This window comes from Protobothrops mucrosquamatus, unplaced genomic scaffold (assembly GCF_001527695.2).
Source record: "Protobothrops mucrosquamatus isolate PMUCROS unplaced genomic scaffold, P.Mucros_1.0 scaffold395, whole genome shotgun sequence".
Classification (NCBI taxonomy): domain Eukaryota; kingdom Metazoa; phylum Chordata; class Lepidosauria; order Squamata; family Viperidae; genus Protobothrops; species Protobothrops mucrosquamatus.
In genome coordinates this window covers 38641-54277 of record NW_015386726.1, presented here as the reverse complement: position 1 = coordinate 54277, position 15637 = coordinate 38641, and the positions used below count along the sequence as shown (strand labels likewise).

The 15637-nt window shown below is 45.5% G+C and overlaps 1 protein-coding gene across 1 annotated transcript in view; it reads left to right on the top strand.

The window, feature by feature from the left end:
- LOC107287503 overlaps nucleotides 1–15637 on the top strand; it is a 134721-nt gene that overhangs the window by 81876 nt on the left and 37208 nt on the right. The window contains 1 exon segment of the mRNA XM_029284153.1: nucleotides 2056–3587. Within this exon segment, the coding sequence (XP_029139986.1) occupies nucleotides 2056–3587 (1532 nt within the window).

Here is a 15637-nt window from a genome sequence, read left to right as displayed (position 1 = left end):
TCATGCTTAGGTCTGGCTTCTCTTCCGTTACGCATACATTCCAAGCATTGAACCTTTTTTTTTTTTTGCACACGGCGGCGGAGGCCTAAAGCGAAAAGGTTTTATAAAACCCAGCTGAAGGGCTAGGACTGGGGTGATGGCATGCGTGCCCACAGAGAGGGCTCTGCGTTCCACCTGGGCACGCATGCCATAGGTCAGTGATGGCGAACCTTTTAGAGACCAAGTGCCCAAAAACTGGCCCAGCCCCCGCTCCATCCCCTGCCCTGCCCCCATTCCGCCCCCCCCCCCGCCTGCAGGGCCACTCACTGCCTCCAGGGCCCACTGCAGATCGCCCAGGCAGCCCAGCAGCGCCATGGCGGCCACGCCCTTGCCCGCGCCCCCCAGCATCAACTGTGCGTGATGGGGTGTGAGGGCAGAGTCTTGTCTATGCTGCCTAGCTGCCATGTCCTTGGCTGCGCTGCTCTGTGTGGGACACACGGGGGTGACTCTCCTCCAGGGGAGCTGCTGGTGAGGGGGTCGCAGGGGGAGGCAAGGCTGGGGCAATGGCACGCGTGCCCACAGAGAGGGCTCCGAGTGCCGCTTCTGGCACCCGTGCCATAGGTTCGCCACCACAGCCCTATGCAGTCATTTGTCCCTGAGACTTTCCCCTTCTTTCTTTTTCAAGATTTTAATTCATTTCCATCCAAGCATGCCTGGCTGGCTCAGGAATTTTGGGAGTTGAAGTCAACGAGTCATAAAAGAGCCAAGGTTGCCTACCCCTGCCCTAGCCAATCCAGGTTAATGATGGTCTCCAAGATTTAAAAGTTTCGTGTTCGGTTGATTGGCTAAAATCCAGTTGGCTAAAATCCAAAATCCTAATGCTTGCAAGCAACATCTCAATCCTTTTAACTAAAACACATTTTCATTACTGCTTTTTTTCTTTCCTCTTCCTTTTTTGTTCCTTGTTTAAATCTTTCTTTATTGGCCAGGGGGAAAAAAAACAGCCCACGAAATCAGTGGGAAATACTCCAGCAAAGAAATAACATTTGAAATAGTTGTGTAAACAAAATCTAATACGGTGGTATCTCAGCACTCATTGTTAATTGGCTCCGGGAGGCATGATGAGTACCAAAAACGATGAGTACCAAACAATTTTTTCCCATAAGGAATAATGTAGTGATTCACAAGGCAGCTGACAACGACAAGTTCTAGCTTGTGTGTTGTGTACCAAACAAATGATGAGTAGCGGGACAAAATGTTGGTGTCAAAATGCATTTGATCGGTATCAAAGCAGTTGAGTACTAAGGTATATAAGTTTTAACAATATAGAAAGAGAACTTTGGAAATGCTGATCAACTCCCATTAGAATTAGCTTATTAACTAATAGGAGTTGATATTTGGTGCCTCACCCAGTTTCTGTGTGAAAGGTCTTACGGTAGAAGATTTACACTTCTTTTTTTAATCTCTCTCTTTTTTTCTTTTTCTCATTCATTCCCCCCCTCCCCCCAAGTAGGAGATGAGCAGGAAACTGTGAATGATCAGGAACTAGATAGAGTGATGTCAGAAACATTCGAAGAAGAAGTGGGACAGGAGACTTCTGAAAGTCACTGGAGCTCAAAGATACAGGACGAATACCACCTTCAGTATATGGGAGATAATGCATCCCTTTCCCAAGGTGTGGAAGTCCTTGAGTCCTCAATCCAGCAGGAACACACGGAAAACAGAACTAACTCTTGGCTACTACATAGCACTATATTAAAAAATAACTTGGACTTAGATAATCAGTGTGCAACTGAGACGGAATACAACTATGATGAAGGCAGAAATCCTGAACTGTCTTGCGGGCAGACCTTCCCTCCTCCTTCATGTCCAGAAATCCACACTGGGGAGAATTCCTATAAATGCACAGAGTCCGGACAGGAGCTCAGTGATCCCGGTAACCTTGCTTCCCAAAAAACAACACGTACGGGCAAAAGAGCGCATAAATATCTAGAGCATGGGAAAAAAAGCCTCAAGCAGAGCAGTCTGCTTAATGTCCAGACGAAGCTTCACAATGAGAAGCCATATCAATGCAAGGAGTGTGGAAAGAGCTTCAGGAGCAGCAGCCACCTAACTTCCCATCATAGGATCCACACCGGAGAAAAACCTTATAAATGTATAGAGTGTGGGAAGAGCTTTAGGCAACGCAGTCATCTTATTTCTCACAGAAGGATCCACTCGGGTGAAAAACCATACACGTGCATCGAGTGTGGAGAGAGCTTCAGGTTGAGCAGTCAGCTGACGTATCATATGTGGAACCACACGGGGGAGAAGCCGTACAGTTGTGCGGAATGCGGGAAAAGTTTCAGCAACGTCAGTTCCCTCACTTGCCATAAAACCATCCACACGGGAGAGAAACGATACAAATGCACGGAGTGTGGAAAAAGGTTCCGGAACAGTAGTCATCTTACTTCCCACAAAAGGATCCATACAGGGGAGAAACCATATAAATGCACGGAGTGTGGGAAGTGCTTCAGAGACAGCTCTGCCCTGGTGTCTCATAGAACAATCCACACAGGGGAGAAACCATACAAATGTATGGAGTGTGGAAAGAGCTTCAGCCAGGGATACTCTCTTACGACCCATCAGATGATCCATTCCGGGGAGAGGCCCTACAAATGTATGCAGTGTGGAAAGAGCTTCAAATGGAATAGTCACCTTACTGCACATCAGAGGATCCACACGGGAGAAAAACCATACAAGTGTGTGCAGTGCGGAAAGAGCTTCAAAAACAGGAGTAATCTCACTAGCCATAAAAGGATCCACACAGGAGAAAAACCGTATAAATGCATGGAGTGTGGCAAGTGTTTCAGAGGCAGCTCTGCCCTTATTTGCCATAAAACAATCCACACGGGAGAAAAACCATATAAATGTATTGAATGCGGAAAGAGCTTCAGCAGAGGCAGCTCCCTTACTTTCCACAAAAGGATTCACACGGGGGAGAAACCCTATCAGTGTCTGGAGTGTGGAAAGAGCTTCAACCAGAGTAATTCCCTTATTTTCCATAGTAGTGTCCACACGGGGGAGAAACCGTTTAAGTGTACAGAGTGTGGAAAGAGCTTCAGCAAAGAAGGTTGCTTTATTTCCCACAAAAGGATCCACACAGGGGAGAAACCTTATCAATGTCTGGAGTGCGGAAAGACGTTCAGATTGAACAGTCAGCTTACATCTCATCAAAGGATCCACACGGGAGAAAAACCGTATCACTGTATGGAGTGTGGAAAGACGTTCAGATTAAGCAGTGATCTCACTTCCCATAAAAGGATCCACACAGGAGAGAAACCGTATGAGTGCATGGGATGCGGGAAAAGCTTCAAGCGCAGCAGTGACCTTACTTCCCATAAAAGGATCCATACCGGAGAAAGACCATATGAGTGTATGGAGTGCGGAAAGACCTTCACAATGCGATCATCCCTAACGTCTCATAAAAGGATCCACACAGGGGAGAAACCATATCAGTGCACAGAGTGTGGAAAGAGCTTCCGTGAAAATGGATCTCTCACTATTCATAAGAGGATCCACACAGGAGAGAAACCGTATCAGTGTATGGAGTGTGGAATGAGCTTCAGGTTGCGCAGTCAGCTTGCGTCTCATAAGAGTATGCATAGGAGTTTATCCATAGAGCCTGCACTGTAGGAGAAAAAAATGGCATTGATTAGAACAGGCAAAACCATCCCCTTCCCAGGGGCAAAATTAACTCTCTCTACTCAGCCACAGAAGGCCCAGGAGTACAGAGATACTGAGAGGGGTGAGCAAAGGCTTTGGGAAGCAAGGCCCTTATATGACAAGCCATAAAAAAATATCTTTAGAAACTTACTATGTTCGTATAACACACTGTTCACTCAAATACATCATTATTTTTGTAACTCTGTTCCACTGTCTCACGGATTCCACATGTGACTTCACTAACCAAGGCACCCATCACATCACATGCTTAATACAATTATTTTCGACAATCGTATGTATATTCTCGTTTGTGTAAGTGTATAAGGAGAGATCTCCTCCCTTTTTAGATTTTTGCTTCTGTCTCTAGTACTATAATAAATATATTCTTTGGTGGACAGTGTTCTAGTTTCCCTTTTGAATAAAATCTTGGGATAGTTTGTGGAGAATCTAATCTTGGAGAGAAACTGGTACTAACATGGGTTTCATTGGGTGTTGAAAGTACAGGAGCAAATGGAGGAGAATATTTGTAGCTCAGGATGGAAATGATAGGCCCCTGATGCTCTCTGAGCTCGGTTGTTTTCTTGCACACATTTCATTATTAAACAAGGCAACACCATCAGTGCTGGGTATAGGAATAGTTAACAGTATAGTATAGGAACAGTTATCTTATTGTTCCTCAGTGAATCCATCAGGAAACAGTTTTGTAACTTTATGGAGGTTTCTGGAACTTTATTTTCATTGGACCGTGATGATCCAACCATTTAAAGGGTGATCCACCAGTGTACAGGAAATAAACTCGGTGCTTCTTTCTGGCAAAGCTATATTGATTTGATAATTCCTTAACAACCTAACACAAGGGAGAAATAACAATATTTATAATTTGCATAGAACTGTCCGCACTGTGAAGTAAATTTAAATGGCTGGATTATTTATACAGCAGTATAGATAGTGTACACAAAGAAGCAATGAAGAGAGGAAATAAAATTTTTAACTTTTGAAACCGTTGATAGGAGAAGCTTTTCAATCCTGGGAGTTTTTGATTGATTATCTGCCACAAGAGTTCTTATCAACTCTTAATTACCACATAGTTTTTTTCCCAAGACAATCGGCCTAACCTAGGGGTAGTCAAGCTTGGCTCTTTCATGACTCGTGGACTTCAACTCCCAGAATTCCTGAGCCAGCCATGCTGAGGGGAAAGGGAGAGGTTTCCAAGCTGAGCCATGCTGGCTCAGGGATTCTGGGAGTTGAAGTCCACGAGTCATAAAAGAGCCAAGGTTGACTACCCCTGGCCTAACCTGATCCTTCAGGTTTTCAAAGGGTACATCCGTTGCCACTGTAACTGAGTCCATCCATCTTGCAACTAGCCATCTTTTCTTACTGAAAAGCAAAAAACTAAAAACACTTAAAAATGTTTGCTATTTTATTCTCAGAAATTCTAGCTGGTAAAAGTAGGATATTCACTCTGCAGAAGCTTCTTAATTGTATATAATATATGTGCAACATGATCTGGATATTAATGACCATCATTGCCATGGACAAATAACTGTTTTTAGCTTATTGCCAGGACAAAGGGCTTGGTTGATGTTTTTTGGGGGGGTTGGGTTTTTTTGAACCATCAATAACTCTATTGACTCAGACTCAATAGAGACAAAGCACTGGAAATCTGGGCAGAATTTGGATAGAAAATGTGACTGCGGGGATAGTTTTCTTTCACAAAAGGAAAGCTTTCAAATCAAAGAAAGTTGAAGATACGTGCAGAAATGTAATTTTAATAATAAAACTATTTCCTGTTTTAACTACTTACTATCTACAAGCCCTTTAATCTCTTTCTCTAAAGACTCTTTATCTACACTAGATTCTCTAAAGTCCATTTTCACTATACTTTCATAACGTTTTATTCCGTGTCTCCAATATAGAGGAAGTCCGCGGTTAATGGTGGTTACAAGGGTTCAGCAACGTTATGCTGTGCTGAACGAATAGTAGTTATGCTCGGTTCTTCATACAGGTAGTCCTCGAAGTATGACCACAATTGAGCCCAAATTTCTGTTGTTAAGGGAGGCTGTTGTTAAAGTGAATTTTGCAGACCTTTCTTGCTACAGTTGATAAGTGAATCACTGTAATTGGGAAATACATCAGGATTCCCCAGAAGCCCATAAAAGGCAATTACATGATCCCAGGACGCTGTAGCCATCATAAATATGAACCAGTTGTCCAGTGTCCGAATTTGGCATGACCATGGGGGATGCTGCGATGGTTGTAAGTGTAAAAAAAATGGTCATAAGTCACTTTTTTCAATGCTGTTGTATTTGAACAGCCATTAAACAAATGGTAAGTTGAGGTCTTCCTGTAAGGGAAGTTGCAGTGTCCCAGGGTCATGTGATCACCTTTTGTGACCTTCTGACTGTCAATGGGAAGCCAGATTCAATTAACAGTTGTGTTACTAATTTTAACAGGTGCCGCGATTCACTTAACCATAGTGACAAGAAAAGTCATAAAACGGGGCAATTGTCTTGCTTGGGCACAATTGTGGTTGTTGAGTCCAGAACTGTTTGTACCTCACTGAGGTTAGGAAGGACCAAGCTGGGAATGGCTTGAGATCTGGATGGGATCTTACCTAAACCTGGAGGGATTCAGTTAACAACGATAAGAGCCATTCCCTGAGGGAGATGGGCAGTTAAGAAATATGAAGTATAAATAAACAAAGTGATAACTTGGACCAGGGGTGTCAAACTGGCGGCCACGCCCAAACCAGCTCCGCCAAGGGAAAAAACATCACGATAGGCTATGATATGTCACGTGACGCCATGCAGTTTAATGCCCGTAACCTGGACTATTAAATGTGTATGGAGATTCTCAGTCATCCAGGTTATGGTTGTCCCAAAGGTGCTTTTTCCAGGAGGCAACTAAACTTCCTTGTGTTTTTTTTGAAGCTGTTTCGCTTCTCATCCGAGAAGCTTCCTCAGCTTCTCGGATGAGAAACGAAACATCTTCAAAGAAAAATAAAGAAGTCCAGTTGCCTCTTGAAAAAAGCATCTTTGAGACTGAACTATTAAAATGTTTAGCGATCAATGAGAGTCGTGACATGCTTTATTACGTCGCCAAGTGAGGACTACAAATACGGCCGATTTCTCTACTTCTGTCGTATTAATCCCTGTACATCTCAGTGGTCGCTCTCTTTGAAGCCAAGTCCCTTTTCCCACAGAGTTCATTTTTTAAAAAAAATCTTTTAAAATTTCTGATTTCTATTTCCGTTCAGTTTAATTTCCCTTCCTTTTTTTTCCTCCTGACTTCTCCCCACTTGGCTGCCTCTGAGGGAAATTTTCCCCTCAGGGTGGTTCTGAGGGAAGCCAAAAAGCGCCTCTCCCACGGTTTCCTCAGCTGCTGCCTCCTTCCTGGCTGCCTCTCCTATATTGAATTGAATTGAATTGAATTGAAATTTCACTCTTTGGCTCTGTTCATTCAGCACAGTTGTCGTCAAGGCGGTGGTGACAGAAACCGCCCCTAGCAGCCATCTTGCCTTCCCCTCAGCCTTCCTTCCCTGCCTGCCTGTCTAGCGGTGTTGTCTGATTGGCCATTGCTGCTACATGATTGGCAGCTGGGTTGTCCTGACAACGGAGACAGGCTAAGACAGAAGGAGTGGCAGAAGTCCAGCAGGGGCTTCTTGAGCTGCTCAAGCAACCTGTCCTTCTGCGGTTGGAGTCCAGGGGGCACTCAGGGCCCTTCCTGAGGACAGATTGGCCTCTGTCCCTGCCTGGAAGTGACTGTGAGGGGGACCTTGTGCTTCCATGTGGGGCAAGGAGACGGGCTTGGGGCTTCAAGGGACGCCAGAAGTACTATGGGAGGAAGTCCATCTGAACCAAGCACAAGACAAGCCACAGGATTACCTGGTGGTGGCATGTGCAGCAAAACAAAACAGACACATTGATTGACAACTAGCCTGCGAACCCCTCAGAATCCAAATCAACCGCATAGCCAACCAGAGACAGCACCGACCCTCAACCAACCCACACAAGCCCCCTCCTCCCCCTCACCAGCAGTTCACCTCCCAATGACCCTGACCTGGTGTAATAGTAGTAACTGTGAGAGGGATCTCGGAGTCCTAGTGGACAATCACTTAAATATGAGCCAGCAGTGTGCTGCAGCTGCCAAAAAAGCCAACACAGTGCTAGGCTGCATTAACAGAATCAAGATCACGTGAAGTATTAATACCACTTTAAAATGCCTTGGTAAGGCCACACTTGAAATACTGCATCCAGTTTTGGTCACCACGATGTAAAAAAGATGTTGAGACTCTAGAAAGGGTACAGAGAAGAGCAACAAAGATGATCAGGGGACTGGAGGCTAAAACATATAAGGAACGGCTGCTGGAATTGGGTTTGTCTCTAGTCTAATGAAGAGAAGGATGAGGGGGGACATGATAGCAGTGTTCCAATATCTCAGGCTGCCACAAAGAAGAGGGAATCAAGCTATTTTCCAAAGCGCCTGAAGGCAGGACAAGAAGCAATGGATGGAAACTAATCAAGGAGAGAAGCAACCTAGAACTAAGGAGAAACTTTCTGACAGTTAGAACAATTAACCAATGGAACAACCTGCCTCCAGAAGCGGTGAATGCTCCAACACTGGAAGTTTTTAAGAAGAGACTGGATAGCCATTTGTCTGAAATGGTATAGGGTTTTCTGCCTGAGCAGGGGTTGGACTCGATGACCTCCAAGGTCCCTTCCAACTTTTATTATTATTATTATTATTATTATTATTATTATTATTATTATTATTATTATTATTATTATTATTATTATTATTATTATTATTATTATTATTATTATTATCCTCCTCAACTCAAGACCCATCACAAGCCTCTCACTGATGACTCACACCTAACCAGTCACAAGATCCATCATAGACCCTCACTCGACACACCCACACCTGAAGCCCTTATAAACAGATGAACATCAACAATGACATCCCCTACACTCTGCTGAAGATGTTACCTAGCCTGGTAATGAGGCGTTCAGAAACCAACCCACAAGTTTAGAGAACGAACCTCCACGCTCCAACAGAATTTTTCTCGTCTTCTCACCTCCCTTGCAGAGCAGCCAAGCAGATTCAAAATGGCTCCTGCACGTAGGAGAGAATTCAGTCACGGGATTGTTGGCAAGGCTGTTGCGAGGAATAGTGAGAGCTAGCTTAATCTGGGTCGGAATAGATCTGGAAGGGACTTAGGAGGTCTTCTAGTCCAACCCCCTGCTCAAACAGGAGACTCTATACCAGGGGTGTCAAACTCGCCGTGTCACGTGACATGTTATGACGTATTGTGACTTTTTTCCCCTTGCCAGTGCTGGGGTGGGCGTGGCTTCCACGTAATGCATCTGGCATGTGGGCCGGCAGTTTGACACCCCTGTCCTATACCATTTCAGACAGGTGGCTGTCCAGTCTCTTAAAAATCTTCAGTGATGAAGCACACCCACAACTTCTGGTGGCAAGCTGTTCCACTGGTTCATTATTCTCAGTTTCTCTTTATTTCCAGTTTTTTTCTCTCCTTGATTAGTTTCCACCCATTGTTTTTTGTCCTGCCCTCCTGTGCTTTGGAAAATAGGTGGACCCCCCCTCCTCTTCTTTGTGGCAGCCCCATAAATATTGGAACACTGCTATCATGTCATCCTTAGTCCTTCTTTTCTCTAGACTAGCCATACCCAAATCCTGCAACGTTCTTCATGTTTTTGTTTCAGGGCCTTTAATCGTTTTAGTTGCTCTTCTTTGCACTTTTACCAAAGTCTCAACATCTTTTTTTATAATGAGGTGACCAAAACTGGATGCAGTACTCCCAAGTGTGGTCTTACTACGGTTTTACAAAGCGGTACCAATATTTCACATGGTGAAGGCACCAGGCTAGAAAGAGGGAGACTCTGAGTTCAATCCCCATCTTAGCCATGAAAGCTTGTTGGACTGCTTCTCCAATATTTTGTGTAATGCAGCATTCACAGTTTCTACTGTGGTGTAAGTCAGGCCTTGGTGTGAGACTCCTACACCCTCACTTCATGAGGACAGGTAAGAATTTATATCCAAAGCTTCAAACAAAGAATTGGGCCAGCTGAACTGAGAAAGTAGGAGCAGCGGCCTTGGAGATGGGGTGAGTTTCCTCTCCAAAAATAATCAAGGGAAAAGTTTTTTGGGTCAAGTACTGACTCCAGATCTCCAAATATAGACATAACCTTCAACCACATCAGATCTTGCAGGGAAAGTGGGCTATCAAGTAACCCAAACACAGGAGGTGGTAAAGCTGACCATGGACACAGTGGTAGGATTCAAATATTTTGAACAACCGGTTCTCTGTGTGGATGCCACTTCCGGAAGTCAATTCTGGGCCTGGGCAACAAAAAAAATAGCTGCCGATTCTGCCGAAGTGGTGTGAACTGGCTGAATCCCACCACTACACGGACACTATATAATAGAAATAAAATACTCCTAGAAGAAAATACTCAGAGCTGAGCCGTGGGGTCCTCAAAGCTCTCTTGAGCTGGGGTGTTTTCCTGCAGACGTTTCATTACCAAACTAGGTAACATGATCCGCGCACTGATGTTGCTGCCTTGTTTGGTAATGAAATGTCTGCATGACGTTACCTATTTTGGCAGGGAGACCTCTGCGGGGGGGGGGGGGGAAACAATCCAGTTCAGAGCGCTCCAAGAAACCCAGGGAAATAAACACTTCTTTTTTCTTCTCTTTCTCAGAAGAGTTTTCTTTAACTCTTTGCGTGCCAGTCCCCGCATAAGGAAGGAGAGCGGAAAGAAAAACGATTCCCTGGTAGCTCAATCCACTGAAATTCCTTTGCTGGCATCTCAAGCCAAACTAATTTTTTTTTTTTTTGCCCCGTCCTTTTGGCCAACAGATTTCACCCGGTTCTCACCATAAGCCTCAGGATCTACGGGTGTGCAGATGTGGTGTGGGGGTGGCTCTTTGGCATCCATTTTCTCTGAAGATCCACACACCTCAGGGACCAGCTATATGGGAAGAGTCCCTCTCCTTCCTCTCCTTCCCCCCAAAAAGGCATCCTTGGGGGTCTGCTTATTGTCCCCCACCCCCACTTCTCAGCCTCCCAACTCAAGAAAAAAGGGTGGGGGGGAGGCAGTGCAGGACGCTTCCAGCGCCCCAGACATTCCCTCGGGCGCTCACTTGCGCTTTTCAGGGCGCCTTTCTCTCCGGCAGCTCCCCGGAGCCCCCAGACCACCCAGCCAGGGAGGGAAGGGCTCCCTCGGTGCAGCCCCCTCCCCTCCGGGGGTCTGCAGGCAAGCTGAAGGGCCCTCCCCCGTGGAAAGACGAGGGCTTTTGTCTGCAAGGGGGAGGGGGCTGCTCTGAGGGAGGGTCTACAGACAACCCCCCCTCAACCATGTCTGGAACGTCCCCCTTCTCCTCCTCCTCCTCCCCCCCCCGCTGTGCCCAACTCCAAGGTTAAGGCTAGAGCGCGCCCCCCCAAGAAAGGCAAAATTGCTGGCAAGGACCCCCCCACCCCTCCTCAAGCCATCCCAACCCCCACTACCCGATCCCAGGGCAAAGCCCCCCCCCCGCACCATGCTCGTTTCGGAAGAGAGGGTGCGGGGAGGCAGCTATGGCTCTTTCCTACATCATCTCCGCGGGAGCTTGGCTGGGCGGGGAAGCGATGCCGGCGGAGCCCCCCGACTCTTAAACCGAAGCCGGCATGAGTGACTGGAGAAGACGGGGGGGGGGGAGAGAGGGCTGAGACCCCCAGAAAGAGTTCTGCTGAGATGCGCGGTGAACGTGCATTTGGGTAGGGGCTGTTGGGCGAGACAGGCGCCCCCTGCGCCTTGCTGCAAAGAACCCCCACCCCACTTTTGTTTTCTGGAGAGAAAGGACGCCCTAGCTGCAGTCCTGGGTGGGGAGGGGCTGCTTCGTGGAAGCCTCCCCTTCCCTTGCTTGGGGGGGTCTGGAGACTCTTGGGTGGGGGGACGCTGGAGTTACAGTGGAGGCATTTCTGGTCTGGGTATCTGAGGGAGGGGGCGCTCAGAGGGAGGGGGCGCCCCTCCCTTGGAAGTACCCTGAGCGTCCACTCTAGATTCTAGAATCAGGGGTCTTCAAACTTGGCCCTTTTATGACTTGTGGACTTCAACTCCCAGAGCCCCTCAGCCAGGCACGCTGACTGAGGAAGTCTGGGAGTTGAAGTCCACAAGTCATAAAAGGGCCAAGTTTGAAGACCCATGATTCTAGAATCTAGAATGGACGCCCCTGCCTCCCGATTCTAGGCTTAACGCGGGAGGGGGGGCAGTGAGGAGGGAGAACTGAATAAGCCTTTCATTGAGGAGGGGGCAAAGTGGTGGTGGGGGGCTCCAGGCAGAATAAGCAGAGTTGGAAGGGACCTTGGAGGTCTTCTAGTGAATCTAGTCCAACTCCCTGCTCAGACAGCAAACCCTGGCCTGTACCATTTCAGACAATTGGTTGTCCAGTCTTTTCTTAAAAGCTTCCAATGTTGGACCAGTCACAACTTCTGGAGGCAGGTTGTTCCACTGATTAATGATTCTGTCAGGAATTTTCTCCTTAGTTCCAGGTTGCTTCTCTCCTTGGTCAGTTTCCACCCGTTGCTTCTTGTCCTGCCTTCAGGCGCTTTGGAGAATAGGTTGAAATGCTAATTGCCTAACCTTCCCCTTCCATCTAATCAGAACCAGACTTGAGCTGGAGGGGACCTTGGAGGTCTTCTAATCACTTGTCTGAAATGGTATAGGTTCTCCTGTTTGAGCAGAGGGCTGGACTAGAAGACCTCCAAGGTCCCTTCCAGCTCTATTCTATTCTATTCTATTCTATTCTATTCTATTCTATTCTATTCTATTCTATTCTATTCTATTCTATTCTATTCCTACTCTACTCTACTCTACTAATTCTATTCTACTCTAATTCTATTCTACTCTACTTTAATTCTACTTCTATTCTGTTCTACTCTACTTTAAATCTATTCTATCCTACTCTAATTATATTCTATTCTGTTCTATCCTACCCTAATTCTGTTCTAATTCTAATCTACTCTAGCCCCCTGCTCAAGCAGGCGACCCTATACCATTTCAGACTACTGGCTGTCCAGTCTAGATTTGGGTTCCTCAACTTTGAGAGGTCCTTGGTGCTCTCTGAGCTTGGGTGTTTTTTTGCAGATGTTTCATTCCCCAAACTAGTAACATCATCAGTTGCACTGATGAAGCTACCTAGTTCGGGTAATAAAACATCTGCCATCAGGCCAGGGTCACTGGAAGGGTAACTGATGAAACCTCCCCATCACAAGCCTCTCAATGATGACTCACACCTGACACATCACAAGACCCTCATTGGCACACCCACACTTGAAATCCTATCAACAACATCCCCTAAACTCCACTGAAGACGTTACCTAGCCAGGTAACTAAGCATTCGGAAACCAACCCACAAGCTCGGAGAATGAATCTTCAACCCTCACACATGTAACTCTTCTTCCTCCTTCAATTCTCCCAGCAACCCTACAAGGTGGGTTGAATTGAAAGAGAGGGATTGACCCAAAGTTGTCCAGCTGGCTTTTGTGCCTAAGGCAGGATTAGAACCCAAAGTCTTCATGTTCATTGTGTAGATAGATCTGTGTATTATAAATATTTCTCTCCTCCCTAGATCCCTTAATGTGTTCCCAGGCTTCTCCTACCCTAAAGCATCACCAGGGTCTTACTTTGTGCAAATGGCCAAAGAACCCCTGACACAGCTGGACTGCCGCATGATGGAATCTTCTGGAATTCCCTGGAATGTTTCATTTTTTACTTTTTTCTCTTTGTATGGTTCTTTCAGTGTCTATGGAGATTCTCAATGATTCAGGTTGTGGTTAGCCCGAAGCTGCTTTTCCAAAAGGCAACTGGGCTTTCATGGGTTTTTTTTTTCTTGAAAACATTTTGCTTCTCATCCAAGAAGCTTTACGGGGGAAAAAAACAAGAAAATCCAGTTACCTTTTGGAAAAGTACCTTTGGGTTCTTTCCATGGTTAATGCAATTAGCATTCCTCTGACTTTTCACACACCATACACAATAGATAGTCAAGGTGTAACCGTTTGTCCAGCAATTCTTTGAAAGTTATGAAGTTTGAACAGCACTGAACAGAGACGTATGATGGGGCTTCAGAATTCCAGCTGCTGCAGTCACTAATAAATAATAATAAATAATAATAAAGTTGGAAGGGACCTTGGAGGTCTTCTAGTCCAACCCCCTGCTCAGACAGGAAACCCTATACCATTTCAGACAAATGGCAATCCAGTCTCTTCTTAAAAACTTCCAGTGTTGGAGCATTTACAACTTCTGGAGGCAAGCTGTTCCACTGGTTAATTGTTCTGTCAGGAAGTTTCTCCTTAGTTCTAGGTTGCTTCTCTCCTTGGTTAGTTTCCATCTGTTTCTTCTTGTCCTGCCTTCAGGCGCTTTGGACCTTAGCTTGACTCCCTCTTTTTTGTGGCAACCTCCGAGATATTGGAAGACCTCTATCATGTCACCCCTGGTCCTTCTCTTCATTAAACCAGACATATCCAATTCCAGCAACCGTTCTTTATATGTTTTAGCCTCCAGTCCTCAAAAAAATATGGGGTTCTCACGATTATTTGACTGCCTTTGCAAAGCTTCTCTGCCAGCTCCCACAAGCAGAGTCAATGAGAAAGCCAGCCAGGAAGGTCACTTGGGTAAGTCTCTGCCCCCCCCCCACAACCAGGCCTTTCTTCAGTTGCATGCGCCCACCTTTCTTAGCTTATCTGAGCTCACAATTTTGCTGCAACACCCTTCCCAACTTGTGCATAGCCTGGGTTGGGTCTCCCCCACCCATTATGGTATACCCCCCCCAGTTCCTTACTTGGACCCATCCCATTTCCCACTTAACCACCCACATATCTTGAGGTTACAGCCAGGCTGGTGGTCTGGTCATGTAATGTCATAGTTTACTGTATGACTGCATCACTTAGCAATAGCAATCTCGTCAACGCTGCTAACATCAAATGTTTTTGCTTTGACAACAGATGGGGATGCAACCATTTTCTTCTTTTGTTTTATTCTTAAGAGTTAGACGATACTGGGGGAGGAATGTGCATGAGAGTTTAGCTAGACATAACAATACTAGTCTGTGAACCAAGGTTATTGAAATAAAGAGATGATAAGAATTGGGGGGGCTGGAGAACTGGAGAGGAAGCCTGCATTTCAAACTAATTGGAGAATGTGATTTATGACTGTTAATTGGAGGAGGGAGTTGTGCTTTGATACTATGTGCTCACGGGAGGGGAACTCAGATTTTGACTTCGATTATGTTAGGGATGCTATACTACTCAAATAAAGATTCTTTAAGATAAACAATGCCCTTGAAGTTCTTTGAAGAGTTTCATCTGTCAGAACCAGGATATCCCCGTTTTGTGGCAATTGTCACTCACTTAACAACTGCAGTAATTTGTTTAACGAAGGTGGCAAAAAAAGTTGTAAAACTCAGAAGTGACTCTTTTAACCACCCCCTCACTTAGCAATGGAAAATCTGGTCCCAGCCTGTGGTCATGGGTAAAGGATTACCTGTATATGGTTTTTCCCATGGAAAGAGTTATTGGAAAGAATGCATTTTTCTGCAGACAATTTTTATAAGTTGTTTTTTATATGATTCGTCTTTGAGGGAAATGGACAGTTTAGCACAGTGGTAGTCAACCTGGTCCCTACCGCCCACTAGTGGGCGTTCCAGCTTTCATGGTGGGTGGTAGGGGTTTTATCCGATACTGAAGCACTTTCCTTTTTTTTAATTTAATTGACTTTTTAAAAAAATTTCATAGCATTATTTAAAAACATTTTCATTAGGTTTTCATAAAATTCCCCGTGACAATTTAAATTTCTGAAAATATACCATTTGTATCGCCTGCGCATAAGTTTAGTTCACGTTACGTAAGTGAAACTAAATGGCGCTATAGTGCGACCGCAAACAAAAGAGCATC